Genomic DNA, 24,168 nt, shown 5'->3' on the forward strand with positions numbered 1-24,168 from the left:
GTTTAAAACACCTGCCAAAGGACAACAGTGCTGATACAAATGCTGATAATTGCGTCTGGTTATGTAAATAGATAGGAATATGTCAGCATACAAGTATGGGAATCAAAAGCAGCTGAGTAATGGGAACAGTCATTCCCTCTCCATCTGTCACAGCTGCACAGGGGCTGCCAGGACAGAGTTATTGCAGATTCCTGCCAATTCACTGGCCAGGAATGCTTCAGCCTTTACAGCTGACTGTGTTTGTGTCGCCAGGTGAGCCAGGCTTGGCAAAGGTTACTGTGTTTGTGCTGCCAGGCAGGTGAGGCAGCCCACAGCCTCCCTCGTGGGTGTTAGCACAGCCAGGTATTCCTCTCCAGACAGGCCTTCAGCAAATGCCATGGGGGAGCTCTGACTAACACGGCCACGAGGAAAAGTCTCATCCCCGAGATCAGGTGATGACACCCAAAAGCAAAAAGCTTAAAGAACAGATCATTTCCCATGGTTTTCTAAGGCCTTACTACATTCACACCCATCACTGAAAAGAGAGGGCTGGAAGCATTTAATGCCCTCAAAATCACAGAGTTGTTAGGATTGGAAGGGACCTCTGGAGATCATTGAGTCCAACCCCCCTGCCAAGGCAGGGTCACCCGGAGGAACGTGTGGCACAGGAACATGTCCAGGAGGGTTGTGAATGTCTCCAGAGAGGGAGAATCCCTGGGCAGTCTGTTCCAGTGCTCTGACACTCTCAACATAAAATTCTTTCTTATATTGAGGTGAAACTTCTTGTGTTTTAGTTTATGGCCATTGCTCCTCATCCTGTCTCTGGGCACCACTGAAGAGTCTGGCACAGCACCCTTGGCACCGCTTTTGAGATATTTATATGCATTGATGAGATCCCCTCTCTGTCTCTTCTCCAGACTAAACAGGCCCAGCTCCCTCAGTGTCTCCACGTAAGAGAGGTGCTCCAGACTCATCATCATCCTTGTGGCCTCTGCTGGACCCTCTCCAGTAGCTCCTTGTCTTTCTCGTACTGGGGAGAGCCCAGCACTGGACACAGCGCTCCAGGGGCAGAGAACCCCGAGATTCCCAGAGCTCAGCTCGGCCGGGACCCCCTGGATGTTCCAAGCCCCAGCTCGGCCGTGGAACTACAGCTCCCATGGTGCCCGGGCCGGCCGGAAGCGCGGGCGCTGCGGGGGCCGCGCGGGGAGCCCGCGCCGTGCCCATGGCGGCGCTGAAATACGCGGGGCTGGAGGACACGGACAGCGAGGAGGAGCTGCCGCCGGGCTGGGAGGAGCGCACCACCAAGGACGGCTGGGTTTACTACGCCAAGTAAGGGGAGGCAGGGCGGGCGAGCCCGCCTGGAGCGCTCTGACCACCCGGAGCCGCCGGCGCTGCCGCCCCGGAGCGCGGGTGCGGGTGCGGGGCAGGACCCGCCGCGTCCCGCCCGGTGCATCGCGGACGAGCTGCCGGGGCTCGGGCGGCGGGACCGGCGTCCGTGGGACTCGGTTTCCGTGTGTGGGCTGGGCTGTGACAGCCGCAGGGACAGCGGCAGCCGCCCCTGCTGAGCCCGGGGCGGTCGGTGCGGAGCCACCGCCGCCCGCCCCGCGTGGGAATGATGCTGGAGCCGCTCCTGGATGCGGGAGGGAGCCGTCGCGGAGCTGTTTTCAGCGCACCTCGGGGCTCTCCGTGTTGAGCTCACACAGTGTTGTGGGTTTCTTAGTTTTCCTCCGTCTAGGAGCAGAGGAGAAGCAGGTCCGATGGAAGTTAGGAGCTATAGGTGCAGTCCCTCACCTCTTCGTATGCCACAACTTGAGCAAGAGAGAAAGTTTCGCGTTTAGCACCATCTGCTCGTACCACTGGAAATGGTTGTGTCCTCGCAGGTTACAAAGGGTTGTGCCACAGAGGGACCTAACTCAGTGGAATGTATATTTATACACTTTCTCCTCTCGTGTAGTTTCTGTTGCCATGCTGATCTTGGGATATGTTTTAGTCTGTTTAGAGCTACAAAATTTATTCCCTCCCACAAAAAGGGGGGAAAGTATAGTTTATTCTCACCTGTGGTGAGTTGGCATCTCCCTCCCGAGTTCTGCTTTACAAACACTGGTGAGAATGTTTTTGTTTATCCACACTTTGTTTGTAAACCCTGCAAATTCTCTAGATGTTGTTTTTCTTAGGCCGAATGCCTGTATGTTTCCTTTGATTTCAAAAGCTCTTGTCCAAAGGAATCACTTGCTGAAAGTAGCATACCTACAAGATAATGAGATACTACTGGGTGTAATTTCTACACTATTAATTCAACAGGCCAGTTTCTTAACTGTTGTGAAACTGGACCGATTCAATTTAATGACATGAAATGAATGTATCTTTACTGCCTGAAAATCTATCCCAGTGTGTCTAAAAATATATTTGACATGAACAGGTGTTGCTACCTTTAATGTATGCTCTGTGTCTGTGATACCTCTGCATATTCTGGACATTTGTTTTAAACCTCATCAACAATATGAACTTAGCTGGAATAGCATGATTTTGATTTTAGACTTTTAAAGGTGTTTATGATGAGTTCGGTGTGCGCACAGGTGGACAGTCATTTCTTTGTCAGGCTGCAGTAATTTGGTTAAATATCTTGCAGCTTGTGCAGGTCACACAGGTGCAATTGTTTAGTCTCAGATCCTCAGTTTTGATTCCTGTAATACCTGATGTTGACACTGTGGGGTTGTTGTAAGAAGGGAAAGTTGCTTATGTTGTGTGTAACTTGCTGTTGATACTAGGCCTGGGGGTTAGTGGTTATTTATGTATATTATTCAGTGCTGTTGTCAGTCTTTATTTCACACTTGGGCAGCTGCCATTTTGGACACTCAAATAATCCCTGCCTGACTCTTAATATTACAACTTGGTTCTTATTTAAAAATATTTAATGAAAGACAAGATTTTAATATCCAAAGTGCTAAAATCAGGTCGCATATCTTAAGACCTTGTTTATGTGCAGACCACTTTGCCTATTAGTCTGTAGTCCAGAAAACCTTATGAGAGAGTAATGTGATACCATTATCAAGTATATTAAATAAATATCCTTCTATTCAAGGCCTGTGGATAAACTTAACTGTCCAAAGCTGCAATTGCTCATGTAGAAATCCAACTTACTTAGCTTATAGCCTGCAAATCAGTATTATTAGACAAGAGTTTTAGAAAGGTACTTTTGTAATTTGAAAACTCTCTAGTATTATTATTACTAGCTTAGGCGTTTTTTTTTCCTTATTCCTGCCAAGGTTCACCATCTTTTTGAGTTCTTTTCTGAGTCTGTTAATGTTAGTTTTTAATAAGTTTTGGGTTTTCTTTCTTCTCATAAGTAACAAAACTTAGATTGGAAGTCAGACATTTATTTGAATTTTTATAGATTCCTGTGCTCTCTGGTTAGTTACTTTCAGAACTGTGGCAATATTTTGGATTCCATCTGAAAGATTATTAGGCAATTTTCTAAAATCTTGAACTTTTCTTTTCCTGCAGCCACCTGGAAGAAAAAACACAGTGGGAACATCCTAAATCTGGGAAGAGGAAACGTGTTGCAGGAGGTTTGTGTTAAGCTTTTGTAATGAACTGAAATTATGTTACAAACATAATTTCCTCCACAAACATAATTTCCTCCACAAACTTCAGCTGATCATTAGTTGACACTAATCACCAAGGCAAACTGAGCTGGCAAAATACAGATGATTTCAGTGGGGTTTTGCTTCTGTGATTGAAGTAGGGTGATCACTTTGCAGTTTTATGGCTTTCTTGGATTGCTCCATAAAGTCAAAGTACCATTTCTAGGTTAGAGGGTTTGTTTTAGTGTGGCTTGTAAAGCATATAGTCCAAGTCTGGAGTTCTCTGATTGGGTTCTGATTTCCTGGTGTCTATCAGATAATATTTATAGTTGAATTATATTCTTCAAAGACTGTATTTCATTAAATAATATCCCTGGCACAGAAGGAAGTCTTGTTAGTTTTCATTTTACTTGTTTTCCCCAACCCAGTTGAATGTTTGTGCTGGAACAGGAGGCAGACAATGTTGCAGGACACTTCCAGAGGAAAATGGCTTCTTAAGGGCCTTGGATCAGTGCCTTAAATTAGATCTTCCCAGAAGCTTCTATGTGGTGCACCTGGGGGTACTATACTATTGGCAAACCATATTTCTTTTGGCACTGGCAGTCTGACTCTAAGTGGAATGTTTTCAGCAGATCTTGTGTTGATCGAATTAAAATGAGTACTTTTCAGCCGGGGTTAGAAATACTGAGAGTGCCATCTGTTAAGTATTTCTGTAGGATCTTCTATGTAAGAATTTGTTTTGTAAAGATTTGTCATTTTTGTTCTTTTATCTGTCCTTCCAACTTCATAGAATCATTTACGTTTGATTTAATGTATCTCGTGCCCACTTGAGGGTTGTGATCTTTCAATTTTTCCTGCATTTAGTTCAGTGGTTTTTGCTGTTTACTTTGTCAGGGATAGATACTAAACTGTGAGCAGTGTAGATGTGTATGTACTAGGAAGCATGACTGCCTTTTGCTGGTTTGTGCTATAACATGAAATAATCTGTATGAAGATTTTTTTTAGATTATACTTAACCTGCTACTTGTTACTTTTGTATGGGATCTCCTGTATGTTGTACTTTTATGAGAGAGCAGTTGTGTGTGATTAGGAAAGCAATCCTTCTTTCAAGTTCTGATATTCAAGTGCAGCATGTAGTACACCATCTACAGAAATAATGCAGAATTGTGTCACATCTGTCTGGGAAATCACTTAAACTTCATATTGGAGTGTACTGTAATGCCTGAAAATAAAGTTAGTATTTTATGTGCCTCCTAGATCTGCCGTATGGATGGGAGCAGGAGACTGATGAAAATGGACAAGTCTATTTTGTAGAGTAAGTATCTCAAACTGTAGAATATGTTCAAGGAGGACAACTGTTACATGCTGAGTAGCCTTTTGAGTTATGATGCTGTGACAGTATCAGCTGGAAAGACAAAGAGATTAATAAGTACAGCTTCAGAATCCACATATTAGAGTTGTAGCAGTGTCTAAACACCCATTTCTGGTCTTCTGAATTCTTCCACGTGCACAGAAATAGTCACTTGGGTGAAGTGCTTGCACATCCTCATCTCAGGATGTGAGCTGACCCTCAGGCAATGTTTCTGTAGGCTCATTTTGTTTGTGTACCTTTAGGGATAAACTCTGTATCAGGAACTTTAAAAACATACCCAGAACTTTGTGTCTGGTTGTTAACATTGCAGTAATGCTTTAAACATACAAGACAAAACCAAAATTGTTGCAGCTCTGACTCGCCTGGAATGTAAAGCACGGACAGAGAAGAGGACAGATCTAGCAAAGACTTTTAGAGAAGTGGGAGGGGAGGAAGTTCACAGAAGCAGAAAAATATTTTTGGGCATGTTTCTGTTTGTGTCTGTTTAATGGCATGGTGAAATGGGGTAATTATCTTAAACTGACTTGTTAGAATAAAGAATATTCCCAGGCCAAAATAGCAAGTGTAGCCTCTCTGTCCTGTACCTCAGGGCTGAAGACTGAAAGTTGTTGCTTATTGTGTCTTTCTGATAATTGTCTGAAGGAAACTAAAACACAGTTTTATAGAGGTGAGCCTGGTCCAAATTGTGCTGTTTGCTGAGCTGATGTGAAGCTGCTTTTTTTCAGTTGTTTGAGCAAAAAGTGCTGAGCTGCATTTGCCCTTGGTGTATTGTTTCAAGGAGTAGTGTAGGCCCCTTTTGTAGACCTCCTAAGAGAACATGATCTTCCCTAATATAATGAGATTTTTTATTTTTCCCTGACAAAATTCTGCCTTTTATGTCAGGGGTTCACATGAAGTTCAGAATGGCTTGTGATGTGTGTGAATACAATTAGTAATGGTTGTTGTCACACCTGGAAAAATGTTTGATTATAAAAAGTAATTGAGATGATTTTAACAAAACTGAAAAAAATAACTTGATTTTTTTGAATTTAAAGGATCCACTGGAATTGTACACAAGAGTGGTTGAAATACATTTAAAATCTACATGCAGAGTACAGAAGGGTTCAGGCAGTTGAATTTTTGTGTTCTTTTGCAGCCACATAAACAAAAGGACTACCTACCTTGACCCAAGACTGGCCTTTACAGTTGAAGATAATCCAGCAAAACCTGCTACTAGACAAAAATATGATGGAAACAGTACTGCAATGGAAATACTCCAGGGTCGTGACTTGAGTGGGAAAGTGGTTATAATCACAGGAGCAAATTCAGGAATAGGTAGGTTAACATGACACATAAGGTAAAATATGACAAGCTTTGTCTTACTGACTGCTTTGTTGTTTAACTCTCTGGGTACTTTAGATTTTCAAACTTGATTTGCACTTTTTTTCATGTAAAACCCTTAGTTAGAAAACTGTTTTTTTTAAAAAAAAAGGTGTGGAGAATTTGGAGCTTACAGGAGAGCTGCAGGAAAGGCATCAAGTGCTGAAACAATTGATTTGTGTCTAGAAAAATATTGAGGGAGGCATTTTAAATTATGTAAATGTATGAAGGATGACTGTGAAAGAGGAGGGAAATTTCTTTTTATGATCTTGGTGGCTAGGACAAGGAGTAAGGTTTGTAAGGCTGCAGGGGAGTTCAGGTAAAGTATTGAAAAAAACTTCCTACGGGCAGCAAGTGAACTCAGGTAAAGATTTTTCCAAGGAGGTTGTGGAATTTTTGTTACTGAAGGTACTTTCAAGTGAATTTGATGATGAACTTGTATCAGAATGTTTTACTCGATGCTCCTTTATGGCAAAGAAATATGATTTATGACCCTTAGAAATCCCTGTTAGTTGTATTGTCTACCAGGTTCATAAATCTTTTCAGACACCCAGCTTGTTTAGGTACCTGCTACACAGTATTGCTTCTATAGTTGGTGAGTATTTGAGAGATTCTAATTAGCTGCTTTTGTTTCATTTTATAACAAAGCTTTGAGTTTAGGGGCTTTGCTTTTCTCCTCAGAAGACAGGATTCCTTCTCCAACTTAATTTGCTGAGCTGCCTGAAGTTTCACTCAGCAACCTGCCCAGGATATGTTGTTTTCTGAAAAATAGAGATGTTTGCTTAATTACTGAGGGAATACTTTAGATGACTTCAGCAATGCTAGAATTTTAGTGGTATCACAAGTACTGGCTCCTCAAATGTTGTTTCATTGCCATTAACTTCTCTTAATATGTCTGTAAATAGACTTGACTGCTTAGTGGTGGTTCTTTTTATTACTGATTAGGACTGTGGACTGTAAGAATTTCCTAGATTATAAACCCACTTTCTTAACTTAATCCTTAAAGTTGCTGTGAAAAGTGGGAGGGGGAAAAAAAAGTACTAAAAAGATTTATAAACACTTCATTAACCTTTTCCAAGTTGCTAATGAAAATTAATGAGTTATTTCTTTCTTACAATATAAAGAGATCACAGCAGATCAGGAGTTATTAGTAAAATATTTTCTTATTTGTTTATTTTGAAAGCTTTTTCTTCTGACTGTGCAGTCCAACTATTCTTTGGGGTTTTTTTTCTTGTGTATTTTTTTTAAGCTCAATCAGAATTTTAATCTGAATATTGCACTTGAATTAGAGGTGACTTTTGGTCACGGTGAAGATGGTGTAGTAAAAAGAGTAAGACAGACTTACTGAATAGTTTAGTCTTGCACTGTCAGTCCTTCTGGTTTTAAAATCACGTTGTTCATGTGTATTTAAACATGAGTAGTGTCAGTTTGTTCTCTTAAAATCAGTAAGACTTATTGAGGAATTATTGTTATTATTGAGGCATTGAAGATAATGGGCATTTTTGTGTGTTGTTTTTCTGTTTAAAGATCTCGGTTACAAAAAGTACTTCCCCAGCCTGCTGCTGGTATGGGTGAAGTTGTGCTCACTAATGTTTCCACTAGAGGTCTGTGTTGCTCTTTGAAAATACTTAACAAAAGCGACCTGGTGCTTTTTTCCCCCCGCTGTTTGTAACTGCTCCTGTAATTTTGTTGTTTGCGTTCTTAATTATTAGGGCTAGAATTTGAAATTACAGAAGAGTATCAGCAGTTCATCTTGGTTTTAATTTTATACAGAGGTGTGATGTTTTCAGCTGTGTGTGAAAGCAGTCTCCTCAAATAAAACATTTTAAACCCCTCCTTTAACTTGGTTTTAATATCAGAGAGAGAGCTGTGTAATTTTTCTGACTTATATAAATATTTCTGTCTGGTTTTAAGGGTTATGTAGCTGTATGACCTTGAGACTACTATGTTTTCTGGTTTTTGTATTGGGTGCAGTTGCATTTAACCCGTGGTGACTGTGAGTAGTGAAGTATAAGTAATATTTCAGTATCCCATGGAAGGGCAAAATGTGTTTGCTCTGTCCAGTCAGGCAGATTCCCCAAAGCAGAGTTTTTCTTAAAGCTTTTCCAAAATTTTCTCACAAAACTGTATTGATAATCACAACCAATTTGTCAAGCTGGGATTCTAATTTTTCTGCTCTGTGAAGGTCCAAAGAGGCCTGTTAAAGGCTTTTGAAAGGGATGCCCAGAGCAAGCAGCTTAATTTTCTTCAAATGCTGAAGAAAATCCAGAAGCTGTAATGTGGCTTTGTATATTACTTTTATATTTTAATGTTTTAGATTGTTTTTTTGAAATAATTGTTGTTTAATGCTTTGTTAATTGGACTTCTCTTTTTTTTTTTTCCTGGTACTTTTACTTCTGAGCAATGAAGAACCTAAGCCAGGAGAGAAGCTGTGTATTAGTTACTATTAGTCAGTTCTTAAAAGATGAGTCACTACTCCAGTGAGCTTTTGGTCTGCATATATTTATGTGTGAGAAGTTATCATGTTTCTTTTATTTCTTGTGCAGAACTTCAGCATTAGCAGCTGTTGTCATACTGATGCAAAAGGTTGGGGAACATGCATATAATTTATCTCAATTAAACATCTGTGTTGTGATATAAAAGTTGTTTTGAATAACTGGCCGTTTAATTTTTACAAACAATAAATAGATGTTTTCCTATTTTATTCTTCTCTCTCATAACTTTTTTCCCAATGACTCTCTGAGCAACCTGATCTAGTGGAAGTGAACCAACTTCACCAGCAGGTGAAGCAACCTACTTTTCTCCTCTTAACTACTAAAATACAGTTAGCAGCTGTATTCTTTCATTCTTTCTTTTAAAATTGATATCTGTCACTCCCATGTCTCATTTGCATCCCTTTAAACTTGAGGATCAGCTGTATGAAATCAGGGGAAAAGACTTAAACCTTAAACTCTGCTTTGAGCACAACTCTCAGAATAGAACCTGTGTAGTTTCTGAAATGCTTTGTATATTTAGTGAGCTGCATTCCCAGTATCAAATGTTGTAATTAATTGCAGTGAGGATTTCTAATAAGCAAACATGTCTGAACATGGTGAAACCATGCAAGGTAACAGTTTGACAGTGGGTACCTTGATAATTTACTTTAGTATTAATCATTATTGTAACAGGTAGATGGTTTGGTTCACACATGGTGCTGCTTTTGTGATAATACAAACTATGTAGCTCTGCAATTTCTCTTGTGTTTTTCACTGTATCACCTGCACCTCATTCCAAAATCTATCTCATGTGGGACATTATTTGAACACTTTACATCTGTGAGCAGTGTAGAATGGCTACCCCTCTTTAATCCTTCTGGTCCCAAAATACTGGAAACTTTTCTGACTCTCTTGCTGGTAAAGTACAGTAAAGTTTTAGAGGTCTGGGATGTGGGATTACCTCTGTTAATTCTGCTACCAGTAGCATCTAAGATCTGATACTGTCAGGGTGGAAATAGAACTTTAAAATATTGGAAAGCTGGGAGTCTTTCTTTTCAGTAAGCATACAGTGCTTACATTAATTCAGAAAGAGTCCAAGATATTTTTCTTTGTTCATCACTTTTATTGTATTAAGAAGCTACTTTCAGTAGCTTTGTACTTTTTTAGGCTTATCAAGGCAGTATAAAAGTAACTAAGCCTGTCCATAACCAATACAACACTTGTGGCCGGGCTGCTGTGCTGAGACTGTGCTTTTGTACTTCATACTGACAGAAGTTAATGAAAGTTTGCTTAGTGGGGGAATGACATAGTGCATAGCTTCAGAATCCCTGAATTCCTGATTTCTGAGCTGTCATTTCTCTGCGTGGTAGTGTTTGAGCACTTCCTATATTAATATTGTTCTAAATCTATCTTGTAGTTAAATAGCAGAATCTACTTTCAGAGCCTGAATAAAGCCCGGTGTGGTTAACCTTTGTTGTATTTCTTATGCCAATTAAGTAATGGCTATTTAAGCTACTACCAGTAAGAGAAGAAAAATTAAACTTTTAAAGCTTATCTAAATTTCTTGTGAAGACTATTTAAGGCCTCTAAGAGATGCTGGCTAGCTTTCACCACTATGCTCTAAGTCTGTTGGCAACGGAGAGATCAGAAAAGTTTGATTAAAAGAACATTTTTACTTCTTAAAGTATCAAAAATTGACTGCTCTGTACCTGCAGAGAAGAGAATTTTGAGAATATGGGGAACTGTTGTAGTTGCAGAAGTTCCTGAGATTATTTGTGGACGACAGCACTTTCACTGAGGCTGCCTTCATCAGCCTTCACAAAGAAGGTAACATTTGCTGCATCCTAATTAGACCAGTGAATGGTCTCATTTAAGGCAAACTCTTATCATATGGGAGGAATAAAACAGACCCTTCACATACCATTGAGGACTTGATTTTATTCGTATTAGTCCGACTGTCTTAAATATGTTCATCGTCTTTCGCTGCATTGCCTGGAGTTTGGTGGTCTAACCCCGTGTGTGTTTGTCTGAATCTGTCAGAAAGGAATTGTTCAGCTCTATTTTTGAGCTAGGTGGCGAATTTTCCTTGAAAAATGTGCCCATTTTTCTTCAAAAGTACCGACTTTATTTTCTAATTTCTCTCGCCCGTTTCCACATGAAATAGTATTTACAGGGTGTGCAACTGGCAGGGCTTCTGCAAAGGAGCTGCTCAACTCAGTCCCCTGTTTCAGATTCACTTTATGATTTCTTGGATGGTTTTGGAACTTTTCTTACGCTGGAGCACCTGAACTTTGTCAACCTTGAAAAAATCATCTTGTTTTTGTTGGATAATTTGTTTTGGGGGAAAAAAAATCTCTCAGAGAAAATACATCTGTCTGGTTTCGGTCTGTATTATTATTTCTCTCAGTTCTGTTCATATGTTGACTTCCAAGATTTGAGTGTAAACTTTTTTTTTATATGTTTTGTTATGATGAGTAAACAGTAAGGTGTTTGCTTTCTAGTAATCATTATTTGCATCCCTTTTGAGAGCAGAAAAAGGGATGTGACATGGGGGAGCAAGCTCCCGACGATGCTTATTGAATGGTCTTTTCCTACTATCTGGATCTTTTCCCCAGTTTAGTGAAAAAAGTTCGTTGTCTGAATCAAAATTAGTGTTCATAAATGCATGAATTCCTGTGGATTAATAACTCAAACCCTCTGCCTGTTTTTATTAAGAAGAATTTCTGTACATAATTTTGTGGTAGCTCAGTGGTGCACAGGGAAGGGAAATGCTGGGCTTTTGCTCAGGGGGTGCATCTCATGTTCTCTCTAAACCAGCATAACTTGTGGTGAACGAACTATTACAGCCTTTGCATGGTTGTATGTTTTCATGCTGGAAGTGTTTCATGTGTGGAGAACTGAAGTGGATATTATTTATGGAGCTTTGGGTTCAAAGTTTATTGTGAGGCAGACAGATCAGCAATATATAACCTTGGATTGTTTTTCTTGGCCAAGTCCTAGCTGGCCCTGGGATTGTTTTCATGGGATACTTTTATATTTATTGGGCTTTTAAAAGCATGAAAGAGTCGCTCCTTGATGTATATTTTAATTTTTTGTGAATTCTAGGCTCCATGTATCACATGTTTTACTATTATAAGCAGCACAGGATGTTAACAGAAAAGCATGGCCTGGGTGCACCTGGGGGGTGTGTGCTCTGCCCTGGTAGAATAAAATAACCTCTCAGGAGAAAAATAAGTTACCCACTAAAAACACTGCAGATGTAATTTTTACAGCAGGGTCTTCTGCCAGCACAGTTGTGTTGTTTAGGGACTGTTTTCCTGCCATCCTTCACCAGCAATGAAGATTTGGTTTTAAACCCCTTTAAAATGTGGTTGGGTGGGGAGGATGAGGGGGGAAAAAGCAAATCATCTTTCAGCCTAATGCAGTTTGGTTTTGTGTGTGTGCAGCTGTGTCTTTTATTTTCTTGCTGCTCTGGCTTCAACCAATTGTATTGAAGAAAAACTGTTGGCTTAATGAAGAATTCATGGAAATGTAATGCTGAAAACTTAAAGGCTGAATTTTTTAGGTTCTGTTATCCACGTGCTGTGGATTGAACACCGCACGAGCAGCACTACCATGAAAATGTTGTGTCTTCATAGAAGTTTTGTTGTTTGCTTCTTACTTAAATTTACCCTTTGCCGTTTTTTTTTTTCCAGTCATTTTCTTTGTGCAAGTCCAGAACTTTGTGGCAGACATGAATTTTGTTGTACCAGTGTTTTGGGGGAATGGGAGTACAGTGTTTTCTTCCAGGAGACCCTGAGTCTTGCAGGATGTATGTTTTTGGCCAGAGTAGAGTAATTGATGTAGAAAAGCACAGTTTATGGAGGGAAACTTGACTATGGGGAGGAACTTCTAACTCCTCCTGTAGTGGGATGTTTGTAGCTGTCAGGGATTAGTAGTGATGTATTCTAAACAATTAAAAAACTACTAAAAGCTATTATTTCAAACTTTGATTAATGTTAATAGAAGACAATTCTCTTTAACTTACAGTGCTGTATTCTGAAAATTTCAGGCAGGTAACAGTGACTGAGTTTTCCATGAGTGCCATCACTCTGTTTTAACTCTGGCTTAATATTGTGGAATATTAATATTGCTCTGCATTACATAAAGCTACAACTGCTTACTTGTAAATATTAAGAGGTCCTCTTGGACTTCCTGTAATTTATTTTTCTTATTGAGTAAGCTGAAAATGGTGTCAGATGTTCATACTGCTTTTTCATGTCCATTTTGATGAATCTATTTATTACTTGTGTAATGAGCAGTACACATGGTTGGTTAGCCAAGTTATTGAACTTCATCAACCTTGGCTGGAATTCACAATGCATGTGAAACTTGTTGTAACATGTAAGAAATTACATCTGGGCTAAAAGGTTCAATAATGATTACTGCTTGTAAAGGAGTCTTTTCACAAAGGGTGGGATTGAGCTGTGTGCCTGGGTTGTACTTCTGGTACTCGTTTTACGGGGGGAAAACGTATTTGTAGAATTCTCTAAATAGGTGGGATTTACGTTCTTGTCTGTTCTCTAAGAATTAGAAAGTCACTTCAGTGAGCCTCAACTTGATTGCTTTTCTGTCTTTTTGGAATATTTCATTTCACAAAGGCTTTTCTTGTTATTTTATGCGTATTTCACAGTCCAGAGGTGAGAAACCTTTTGTGTGATTGGGTTTGTCTCACTGCAACATTGAGCTCAACTCTCTGCATCATCCTGTGCCCTCATGTTTTGAAAACTAATTGTGCTGCAAGAGTTGTTTGAATACATGTACATTTGTATTATTTTGGAAGAGGTTGCTAAACCTTTCCAATTATAGTAGCTTCAGACATGTAGGGAATTTTCTAGCTACTGTCAACTCCAGTTACAGCCTGTATGTACATTAATGGACGTGATGTTTTTGGCTTAGCAGGGGAAGATCATCAAAAACAAAAGTACTTTTGTCTTCCTTAATTTTTTTTTATTAGTTAACGGTATTTGCAGTTTTTAGCTCTGTTACTGACCACACACTTGTGCCTTTCTGTTGTTTTTATTTTCCTTCTCTGAGTGATTTTTTTTTTCCTTCTCCTTTTTCTGTTTTTTTTTCTATTGGCTCATATTTTTAATATGTGAGATCTTTGTAGCCTTCTGTTCAGCTCTATAACCTCAATATTTTTGTTCTTGTAACATCCAGCTGGTTTTGATTTCTTGCTGTCCTTTCACATGGTGGTTTTCAGTACTTCATCTGTTGCTTCAGAAAACTCCTTACAGTCTGTCTTCAAATCTGAATAGTTTTATAGTAATACACTTTGTTTCCTTTCCTTCATTTACTTATAGTTACCTTGGTCACTAAGTTCCTATTCTTAGTTAATATCTTCTTTGTACTAAAAATACTAGTGAAGTTAGGTGTTCTTGGTAGTAATAATATCTGTGTGAACAAGGAATTGTCACAGTTCAGTTTTGGATGTATTTATTTAAATCTTGTTCATACACTGTGACTCGAGGTTCTGAAAAAATGAGTGTTGCTTAGAAATTTTTCATAGTTTTTTCTAGGTTATGTTATCTTTGTAGAAGGTATATTTGGTGTCTCCTCATTCTTTATTCTTTATCCAAGAAGCTTTAACAGCACATTCTCTAATTGGGTTTCCTTTATTTTCTGTACTAAAAATCATAAAACTTGTGGGGCATTTTCCTCTTGTGATTAATCAAAAAGCTGCTTTGTGCAAAAAAAAAAAAAATCACCGTTTATTTAAAAGTTTGTGAGGGAGTTTGTTAATTTTCCTCTCTCAGAACCAAATTGAGAAAATAGAATCATATTGTGTGTTCAGAGATTCAGGTGCTGCAAGAGATTCTGGTTACATTCCTCTTCTGCCACTGGCAAGCACGAGCAACTTGTCTTGCTTCTGTACATTTGTACATTGCAGACATTAATTATGCTACTTAGGACTTTGAGAAATGTGTTATTAGTCTTATTGTACTTGTGGAGCAACATATGGCTGCAGTAAATGACCTAAATCTACAGATTATGTCCGTGTCCATATTCCAGTTTGAAGTGGGAGTTGGATTGTTCCGTCACAGGATAAAAAATACACTTCTCTGAGTGCTATTCTAATTCTTCAGCGGAAGGAGTAATTAAGGTATATTAAGAGTAGAAAATATGGCAACTAGAAAAGAAAGAAAGCCTTTTTTGAGAGGTGCTTTGTTTGTTTGGGTCTGTGTCCAGCTGCAAGCAGATGCTGAGGGGTATAAACTTACTCTTGTTGAAGGATTTTTAATTCCGAAGGTAAAATTGGACCATTTTGTGCCTTGCTAAGCAAAGAGGAGTGCATAAAAATGTGCATGACCTACTTGGCAGCACACTTTTGGCATCCTGAGTGAAGGAAGGTTGTGATCTGTTTCTGAATCTGATCCGTGGTCAAAGGAATACAGCCTGAGACTTCCTGATTCTGTTCATTGCATTTGGTACTTTAAACACTCATCTCTGTCAAAACACAAAGTTATGTATCCAGAATGTAAGGCAGAGATAGGCTTCATAATGGTATAGAGGTAATGTGGTGAATAAATATCAATTACTAGACTTTATACACACAAACTAAGGTTTGGTCATTTAACTGGGGAACTTGTCATGGGCAAGGCAGACTGACTGTGAAATCAGGAATTGTACAGCCTGATTTCTGGGTGGTCTTGAGTGAACTGTTGAACACTAACATTCTGGCTATCAGTAGGAGTGATGCTTTTTACCTAACTCACAGTAATGTTGCAAATTGTGACTCAAGATTTTAGAGCCCAACGTTGTCGCAAAACCAGTGGGTTTTGGAAAACATGTAGTGTGCTTGTTCACCTGGCAGGTTTTCCTGTTTTACAGATGTAAAGTTCTGTAGGCATGTATATCTTTGGCTTTCTCATCCCCTGCCCCATACTGGCAAGGTCTAACTTCTTGGAAGATGAAAAAACCTTGGATTCTTGTCATTGAGCTCTTGGGTGGGTTGCTGGTGTTCTGGCTGTTACCACATAGACCTTCAATGTCATCTAAAAAAAATACAGCTTAATTTTGGTGTGAGATGAGGCATGACGTGTTTTCATTTCCTTCTTGAAAGTGTGGCAAAGAGGTATTTGATTTTTTTTTTCTTTTTTTTTGCCCATGGCCTTATGTTATAATTTAATGACTTCTAACTCTTGCTTGTTTTCCATTCTCCTTGCTTTCGTGTACAGATGCTTTTTGTTAATACTGTTCTTATTCTTCATCTTTTGTTTCAGAACTCCATCTCCTGCCTTACTTTGTATGTCGGAACCACATGATGGATCATTTGAGTTACATAACAGCCTCCCATCTCCCTCTTCCCTTCGTAGTTTAAAGCACACCCAAAAGGTTTGCCACTTTTGAACTAGAGAGACCAATGAACTGCATCTTCCCCGCCTTCAGTTCTTTTCACAGGATCCTGAAATGACTCCTGTATCAAAATCTTCCTTTGTGCTGCCAAACTAAACAAATTGTCTTATCTCTTATTGCCCAAAGACAGAGGTGGGTGGTGACTGCCAGAAATCAAGTAGCATTGTTTTAATTTTCGTTCTGCTCATCTGTTCCTCTCCCCTGTGATACAAACTGTGAGCTCTTTAGAACAGGACCTGTCTCTGTATGCTTGATTCTGTAAGACATCTTTGTTTTGTTTTTGTAAGCTGAACTGTGAGCTGTTTAGGGCAGAACCTTGTTTTATTATTTATCTGTAAAATGTCTAATATACATTTTAAAAATCTTTCACTGTGTAACTGATATAAATAAATATCAAGTTTGTTTGAAGAAAAAAATTGGTCCAGTTTATGTTGTAGTACTTTCTCTGTATCTTTACATAATGCTGAGCATTTCTCATGAAATGTCTTTGAGATTAAAGCTGGGAGGGTCTAGCACTTTAGCTGACAGCACAGTATGTCTTTTAATTATTCTGCCTTGGATGAAGTATTCCTCTTCATTGAATTTACTTCTTTTATTAACATTGCACTGTTGTACTTGCCAAAAGGAGATTCAAAACATGCAACTAATTTTTTTTATTATGTTTAATTAGGGCTCAGCTCAGCAGTACAGAAACCTATGATAGTCTTGGCTTACAGAGGAACAGAAGTGTACTTGAAAAGAAACTAGACAATTTCTGGCTTTTTTTTCTCCATTTTTGCTTTGGTGGGAAAAACTGTTGAGTTGCCTAAAGCTACTGCTGATGCAAAGAGCAGCTTTAGAGAAGGAGAGTTTGCCAACCTCATTTCTCTGAACTTGGAACTTTTAAAAAAAAAATCTGATTAAAAAAAAAAAAAGGCCAAGAGACACAAAGATAAATTTTAAATTCTCTAGGCTGTTTTCCAGTCAGTTGAGTAAGCTTGTCTAAGAAGGTGTGTTAAGAACAGCTACAACAGGGGAGGAGAAAAGCCCCAAAGTTTTGGAAATGAGTTGGAGGGGAAAAAAAAAATAAAAGGCAACACCCCACCCCTCAAAACAGCTTTGAAAATCTGGTTGATCCTGGATGTCTGATCAGACTTTCTGTATTCTGTTACCAATGCTCTTAAGGCTGGCATTTTTCCAGAACACAAACCCTTCAAGAGTGTGTGGATTAGCTGGAAACTGAAGCCTCTTTATTGTTGGCCTTTGATACTTGCTACTGATGTTGGGTAAATCCTCAGTGATTTGTGTGTGTGTGTGACTGTTGTGAGTTTTGTTGCCACTGCCTCTCTTTAGCTCCCCTCAGCTTTGCTGCCAAATAACGATGAAGCTGCAGGAGCCTGCACAAAAATGTTATTTATTTCCTTAATAATGTATTCAAGTAATGGTATTTGGTGGGAAAAACCTATTTAAGGCTGGCTTTATTTAAACAAATAAACAAAAGAAGGGTCACTTATCCCATAGTGACTAAACATTCAGGAATGATTCCTAACTGAGAAATGGAGTGCCCTAAATGTCATGTCAAAATTTGACTACTCAGTCCTGATCTAGATTTCATCATGATGTTGGTTTGATGTTGACTTACATTATGGGCAGATTTGTTGTTTTCTGCTACTCTAGATTTCAGTTAAATGTTTAATTTAGAAGTGTTTATTTTGCAGTAAAAATAGAAGTAGTGTGTTAACATAACTGTAGTCTAACAAAATATTTTTTTATCCCTTATGAATATAAGCATATGTAATTCTGAATAATTTAGGGTTCTAATTAAAATAAGGAATATGAGTCACACCAAAATGAGTTCTGCTTATTTTGAGACAAAGTTGTTGTCATCTTGGGTTTCTTTTAAAATGTATGTAACTCTGCTTGGCTTGACTTAGGAATAATACATTTAGATGCACTTTTAGGTGGAAAGGTTTTTTTTTGTCAAGAAAATGTGAATTTGTATGTGCTGAGTTGCTGCATATCCAGGTGCCTATTTGCCCTCATGGTAAATTATCTGTTACAATGGAAAAATTTTTAATAAATTGTCCTTAAACATTTAGTGATAAAACCAAATGCTTTACCTGTTTGTATTTACATGACTTGACAAGTGGGGAAAAAAAATTAAATCTTTATTGGGATGATCTGTCCAGTTTAGGATTAAATTTCAGTTTTGGCTTTATCTCTCCTTATGTTTTCATTAAGCTGTTTTAAGACTATCTACCTCAGTTGAAAACCACAGTTACTCTGAGTGGTATCTCCACGTGTTTTATGGGCAGACATTGAGTGGTTGGTGGGAATTGCCTTGACACAACTAAAACAAGGTCTTATCGTGAGACATGACAAGTAGCTTGGCTCTGTATTTGATGTGTTCTCACTCCAGGGCTCCTTCCAGACTGGCTGTTATTGCAGTGTTTGGGTTGGATTGCAGCACCTCTGCACGGTGAAGGATTGGCAGTGTCTGAATCTGCTCCCAGTCTGTGCCTTTGGGGAGCTGAGACTGATCAGGCTCAGGTGTAACAGAGCTGAAAGGACTCAGGGCCCAGCTTGTGGCCATGTCTGGTGCAGTGGCATCATGAAATGAGTTGGTGGGTGTCTTTGGGCAGTGCAGCTGGAGTAGATACCAGATCTGACTCCAGCTTTGTGGCTCTTAGTTGCAGCATATTTGTAATATGTGTGCCTGACACAGTCACTGTGCTAGAGTTTTTTCTTGCTGGCAGGAATTTAGCTTTCTTTCCCTCAAATGATGCATCTTTAATTTTTTACAGGAACAACAAAGCAACAGATAATTAGAATCCCATTAATTTAAGGGTGTTTTTAAATATTTGTTTTGTGTCGTGCTCCCCTCGGAGGAAACAAAATATTTTGGGTTTTGTCAGTGACAACAGCAGTGCACTTACTGTTAAGAATAACTTTTCCTTACCCAGAGCACTGTATTGCAAAGAAGTGTAAGGAGTGCATATTTTTGAATTGGTTAGATGGAAAACAGAACCAATGCATTAGTCACCCTGTTTCGTTTTGGTTGGCTTTTTCTGTGGTTCATGACTCCAAGAAAAACACATTTGTCCAATTTACACACAAAGGGAAAGGGAGGATGTATCTTTCATATAACATCACACTTTTCAATGAAAAATATCAGTATGTGTCATTGCCATGTGCCTGCAAACACACAGAAACAAAGGCAGCATTAGCATTTCATGGGAATCGCTCATTTTAAAATTGAGTCTTTTAAAAATAGCTTGGTGCTTTGTTTGCTTGAAAACTTGCATTTGGAGCGACTTGAATAATGTGTCTCTTAAGGTTTTATCCTAAATATCTATATTGAAGCAGAGTGGACGTGGCCAGGCAATCCTGATGTGGAATGCATGGTACTTTTTGGGCTCTGAAAGGTCTGAGTGTGTGGGATGTGATCTTTTGCACGTGACTGGCATCACACCACCATACACGTGCAAGCTCTGGGGGATGTTGTACTCTTAAACCACCAGCACAGACAACAATGATCTTGGCTGCAAGATTCTTCCCTAAATCACACATCATTGTTGTGGTGTTTCAACCTGAAAAGAAGCTTATCCAGAACTCTTCATGGTTTTAGCACATTTAAATCTGCTTTACTCCTTTCCTGAGGAAGTGTTGAGTAAGATGATCTGATTCAATGTCCCTGGTGTTTAGGTCTTCCAAATTTAAAGAAATCTAGTGATGTCTAGGAGACAAGTCTCTTTTCCATTTATATGTAGTTCTCTTGGGTCCCAAAAATCAGAAGACACTTAATCCAATATTTCCAAAACCCCAAATCTATTCTGAAAATGAATCAACTTCACTCTGCAAATGGGGCATTTGTCTATTTATAAGAACCCATTAGATGTTTGCTGCAATTCAGAAAGCAGCATCAGAGTTTGGGAGCAGTGTAGTGGGGTGAAAAAGAGAAACCTGAAGACAGCTGTGACTGTTACATGCACTTTTAGTGATATAATATGTTTGTGCTTACAAAATCTGAGTTGGTTTCTGCTGTTGTACAGTCCATAAGAAAGCCACCAGTGTATGAAAGGCCAGAAATATGCAACACACAGAGACCAGGACTTCTGCAATTCTACAGAACACTTGTATTCACTTAGCTGATCTTAAAATGTTTACTGTAGTGTCAGGGAAGAAACTTTTCTTCTGGACTCCCTTTTAGTTTCTATTCAAGCTGCCTGTGATGTAGGGCTCGAGGAAGGCTGGGATTTAAATTAATCCTTGAGCACACGTGGATCTTTGGACCTCCAGAGCTCTTCCATGGATGGAGAGAAAGCAAGAAACAATTCTGAAGAATCCAATCCTGTAGGCTTTTACATGGAGGACTAAGCTGTTGCAAAGAAAGACAGCATCACTGTGTTTCAAATGTGTTGTTAATGGCAGATCCAAATTATCCCAGTGTTCAGGAGAAGGTAGGGAAACTGAAGAAAACTTGCTGTTGTCTGAAATGTTTTTTTGAATTTCTTCTTGTGTTTTCAAACTTGCTTGTATTTGAAATAAAGAAATGTTTTTAAAACGTGTAAATGCCTGATGCAAATCGGTTACAAAATGTCCCCCAGTGATCGATGGACTGTATGCTGTGTATTTAAACAAGAAATCACTGAATTGCTTTTCCACTCACTGAATCCCTTTCTCTGTTTTACAGAGGAGGTGGCACCGTTTGACAGAGCCCTGTACTCCTCTGGTGTATGTTGACACAGTGCAGCAGGCATTAATTGAGCGATGCTAACAGCTTCTTAATTGAGACCATTAGCTGAAAATCTGCCCCAAAATTCAGTGATAGCAGTCGACTGCAGATAGCCAAGAATGTGAGAGTATTGAACAAGACATCATAGAAAATGAAGAATAAAATCCAGTGCTAATTTCTGAGTCTTTATGAAAAGCAGGCTGTAAGAAAGGGCTGAAGGGTTTTAAATGTCTCCAGCAAATCCCATGTGCTTGTAGCTCTCTTGTTAGTTCTGCTCCCCGTCCTTTAGGTTAGCTGGTGATGTAGAGCTGTGCCATAATGTTTATCCTCATGTATGTCTTATTCTTAAACAGGATTTTCACTTCTGAGTGTCAGATTAGAGCTCGTTCAGCTTGAGCACCAGCAGCAAGAGCAGTTGATCTCAGCACAAACTTGAGATTTCCAGGGCAATCGCTTGAAATTAGTTTTATGAAACATTTGCTCAAAATAGGATATTTAAATACTCTATACAACACAGTGATTGCTTTTCCAAAGTGGATGTTATTTAAGCATGTTGTTCTTCTGTCACATTTGGGGGAAGTATCTGTTTAATTCTTTGTAATTGGCTGTCCTTGGTGCTCAAGTCTATAATCCTGTGCTGTTTTTCTCGTGTAGTTTTTCCTTCCTTTTAAAAAAACCCACTGCTAGCATATAACTTGTTGGCAGGCTGTCTGTCTGACCTGGATTAAATAGCTCTGCAGCTGCAACACCCCAGTACTGTGGTACAGGGAAGATTCACCCCTGGAGGATACAATTTGTTTCCTGGAATGGAGGCTAAAATCTTTACTGTTACTGTCCCTTCGTGTGTCACTTAAGTGGTGTCAGTCTCAGATTGAGTGAAGTTTAAAAAAAGTCTTTGGAAGTCCACAAGAGTTACTTTGGTGGGAAGAATTAAGGTTGCTCTGGTTCCTTAATTTTGCATGTCCTTTACATAGTTGTTTAGATTTCTCTTCCTGTTAAACCATACTGTGATTTTTTTTTTTTTTTGTGGTAATGTTTTACTGTTTGGGTGTTTATGATCTTTGTGGTTTAACTTTGGTGTATGAAACCACATTCAGTGTGGATTTTGATTCAGTGGTAGTTTTTATAGAGAGGTAAAATTTTTACTTGTAGAGTTTAAATAGCTTTGTACTTTACTCAATCCATGTGTTAGGCTGAGGTTTTAAAATTTACTCTATATTGAAAATATAGGTACATTTTGCTGAAGAACAAATGTTGATAAACTTAGTTAAAGACAGTGAATCTGATAGAAAATGTTTTCTATCCTGCTAGAAGCTTCTCCCCACCTCTTCAAGTTTTTTGACACTGAGGGACAAAAGAAGCACTAATTTTTGCAGAACCAAAGAGCTAAAGCTGTAAAATGACTTGGACACTGAGGGTGCTTCCAAACTCCTACTTCAGATATTTCACTTGGAAGTTGCATTCTTCTAAGCTCCTGTATAGCTGTTTCTTAAACTGTAAAGGTACTTAATTGTACTGCTTAATGAGGATTTTTAGGTCTGTGAGGGCATATTTTAAGGACACATAAAAAAATGCTGCAGCCTTGAGAGTGAGCAAGTGGGTGTGTAGATCATACTTAAATTCCAGTGAGCTCTATGAAGAAGAGATTCTGTTACCTCTGCTGGTAGGTGATCTGGAAAGCTGTCTTATGAATTATGCTCCCCACAAAGTGATAGAAAGATCAAGTAGTGATGGTTATGTACAATCCTTACCTATAGCCAGTAATTCAGTAGTTGAACTGAAGCCTTTATGTGGTTTGGGGTACCTGGGTTTATTTTTCTCCTTTTGCATGTATCCAGCTGTCCTAAACACAGTGCCAGAGTGTTTGTGAATTAGTGGTTTAAAATATGTGTGATAGGGAGACACACCAGCACTTGGCCTGTGGCAGTGTTTGAATGGAGGGTTTTTTAGCCCATGTTTTTGTGTAAAGATCCAGAACAAGTCTAAAGGTGAAGCATCATGCTTTGGAAGCTCAGAAATGAGTGAGTATGACCTAAAGAGAAGTGCTTAACACCGATCTCTGAATTTACAGAGTCAAGATGGTGTTAAAATGAACTAAGTTCACAGCATGTAACTTAGTTTATAATGAGAATCAAGTTATTAACTATAACAGTGAATGGCATGGACTTTATTACTTTGCACAGTGTGACCTGGGGTAGTTAGCAAAACATCATCATGTTTGCTGAGTAACTTGGCCATCAGCTCTGGATCTTTGTGTAACAGTAACAAAGCTGTTCCCAGGCATAACAACTAGTTTTTAATAATACAGTAAGCTAGTCAAAGTAAGTGTATTTTTATGCAAAGCAAGAAGCATAAAAGCTAATAGTACCCTGGTATGTCTTCTGTTAGTTACATGAAAAATTCTAGTTCAATGTGCTTAAAGTGGAATTAGGAAGAGGGGAAATCTTTGCATATGCTGCAGCTGAATTCATGTGCATGCAGTGAATTACCCAGGTAATTAAAGTTGCTTGGTGCAGTGAATGGCTTTAAAAGAGATACAAGAAAATTGCTTGGACTTAAATACCGTAAGTATGTAATTTCAGAAAATGCTATAAATTTGCCTTGGTGTCTGTTGTTTCTATAATGTAAGTTATGTCTTGTGCTGTAACTGGATTTTGTTGCTTCAGGGTGTTTTGGAAGTGAGACAGCCCATCTTAATAGGCTTTTTGGTAAACAGTTTTTAACAGGAAATCATGAACGTGCTGTAAATGTCATAAAGTTAAAACAAATACCTCTTCTCTTTGACTTCTTCACATACTTAAATTGTTGGGCATTTCAGTTGGAGTCTTCATTTTCTGTTTGAAGCTTGTCTAATTGAATCCTTTAAGCAAAGTTATGCCTCTTCCAGCTGGATGGCAATTTCTGTCATTGTCACAGTTCTCCATGGAGATGGACAGCCAGCGATGCTGTTGAGTACCTCACAAATATGTAGTAGCTCACTCCTGAAATTTAAAGGCTCCTTTTAGAAAGGAGAAATGAAATGCCCAAATTCAGAGTGGGGAAGATATGATTAACAGTGTTGCACTGGGTGGTGTGCAGTTGTTTTGAAATTCACTGTGAAACTTTGTTCTGTGGGTGAAAGAAAAAAATCTGGGGATATAGATTTATTCTGCACTTTAATTACAGCAAAGTGTGAGCTGCCTGTCCATTAGTTTCAGATTTAGAAAGAATGTGCTTGCAGATTAAATCATACCTGTAAGTTTTGCAAAGGAAAGGAATTTTTCATGGATTATTTTTTCTCTGGGTCAT

At 38.9% G+C, this 24,168-nt stretch overlaps 1 protein-coding gene across 2 annotated transcripts in view; it reads left to right on the forward strand.

The window, feature by feature from the left end:
- Nucleotides 1-1,154: 1,154 nt before the first annotated feature.
- Nucleotides 1,155-24,168, forward strand: part of WWOX (WW domain containing oxidoreductase) — a 492,462-nt gene continuing 469,448 nt past the window's right edge. The window contains exons 1-4 of one of the 2 annotated variants that reach the window (XM_064670919.1): nt 1,155-1,308; nt 3,484-3,548; nt 4,821-4,878; nt 6,071-6,249. In XM_064670919.1, coding sequence (XP_064526989.1) covers nt 1,202-1,308; nt 3,484-3,548; nt 4,821-4,878; nt 6,071-6,249 — 409 coding nt within the window. In that variant the 5' untranslated portion in view covers nt 1,155-1,201. The remainder of the gene's footprint in view (nt 1,309-3,483; nt 3,549-4,820; nt 4,879-6,070; nt 6,250-24,168) is intronic. The other variant, XM_064670920.1, reaches the window with a different exon arrangement.

Source organism: Pseudopipra pipra, chromosome 14 (genome assembly GCF_036250125.1).
Source record: "Pseudopipra pipra isolate bDixPip1 chromosome 14, bDixPip1.hap1, whole genome shotgun sequence".
Taxonomy (NCBI): Eukaryota; Metazoa; Chordata; class Aves; order Passeriformes; family Pipridae; genus Pseudopipra; species Pseudopipra pipra.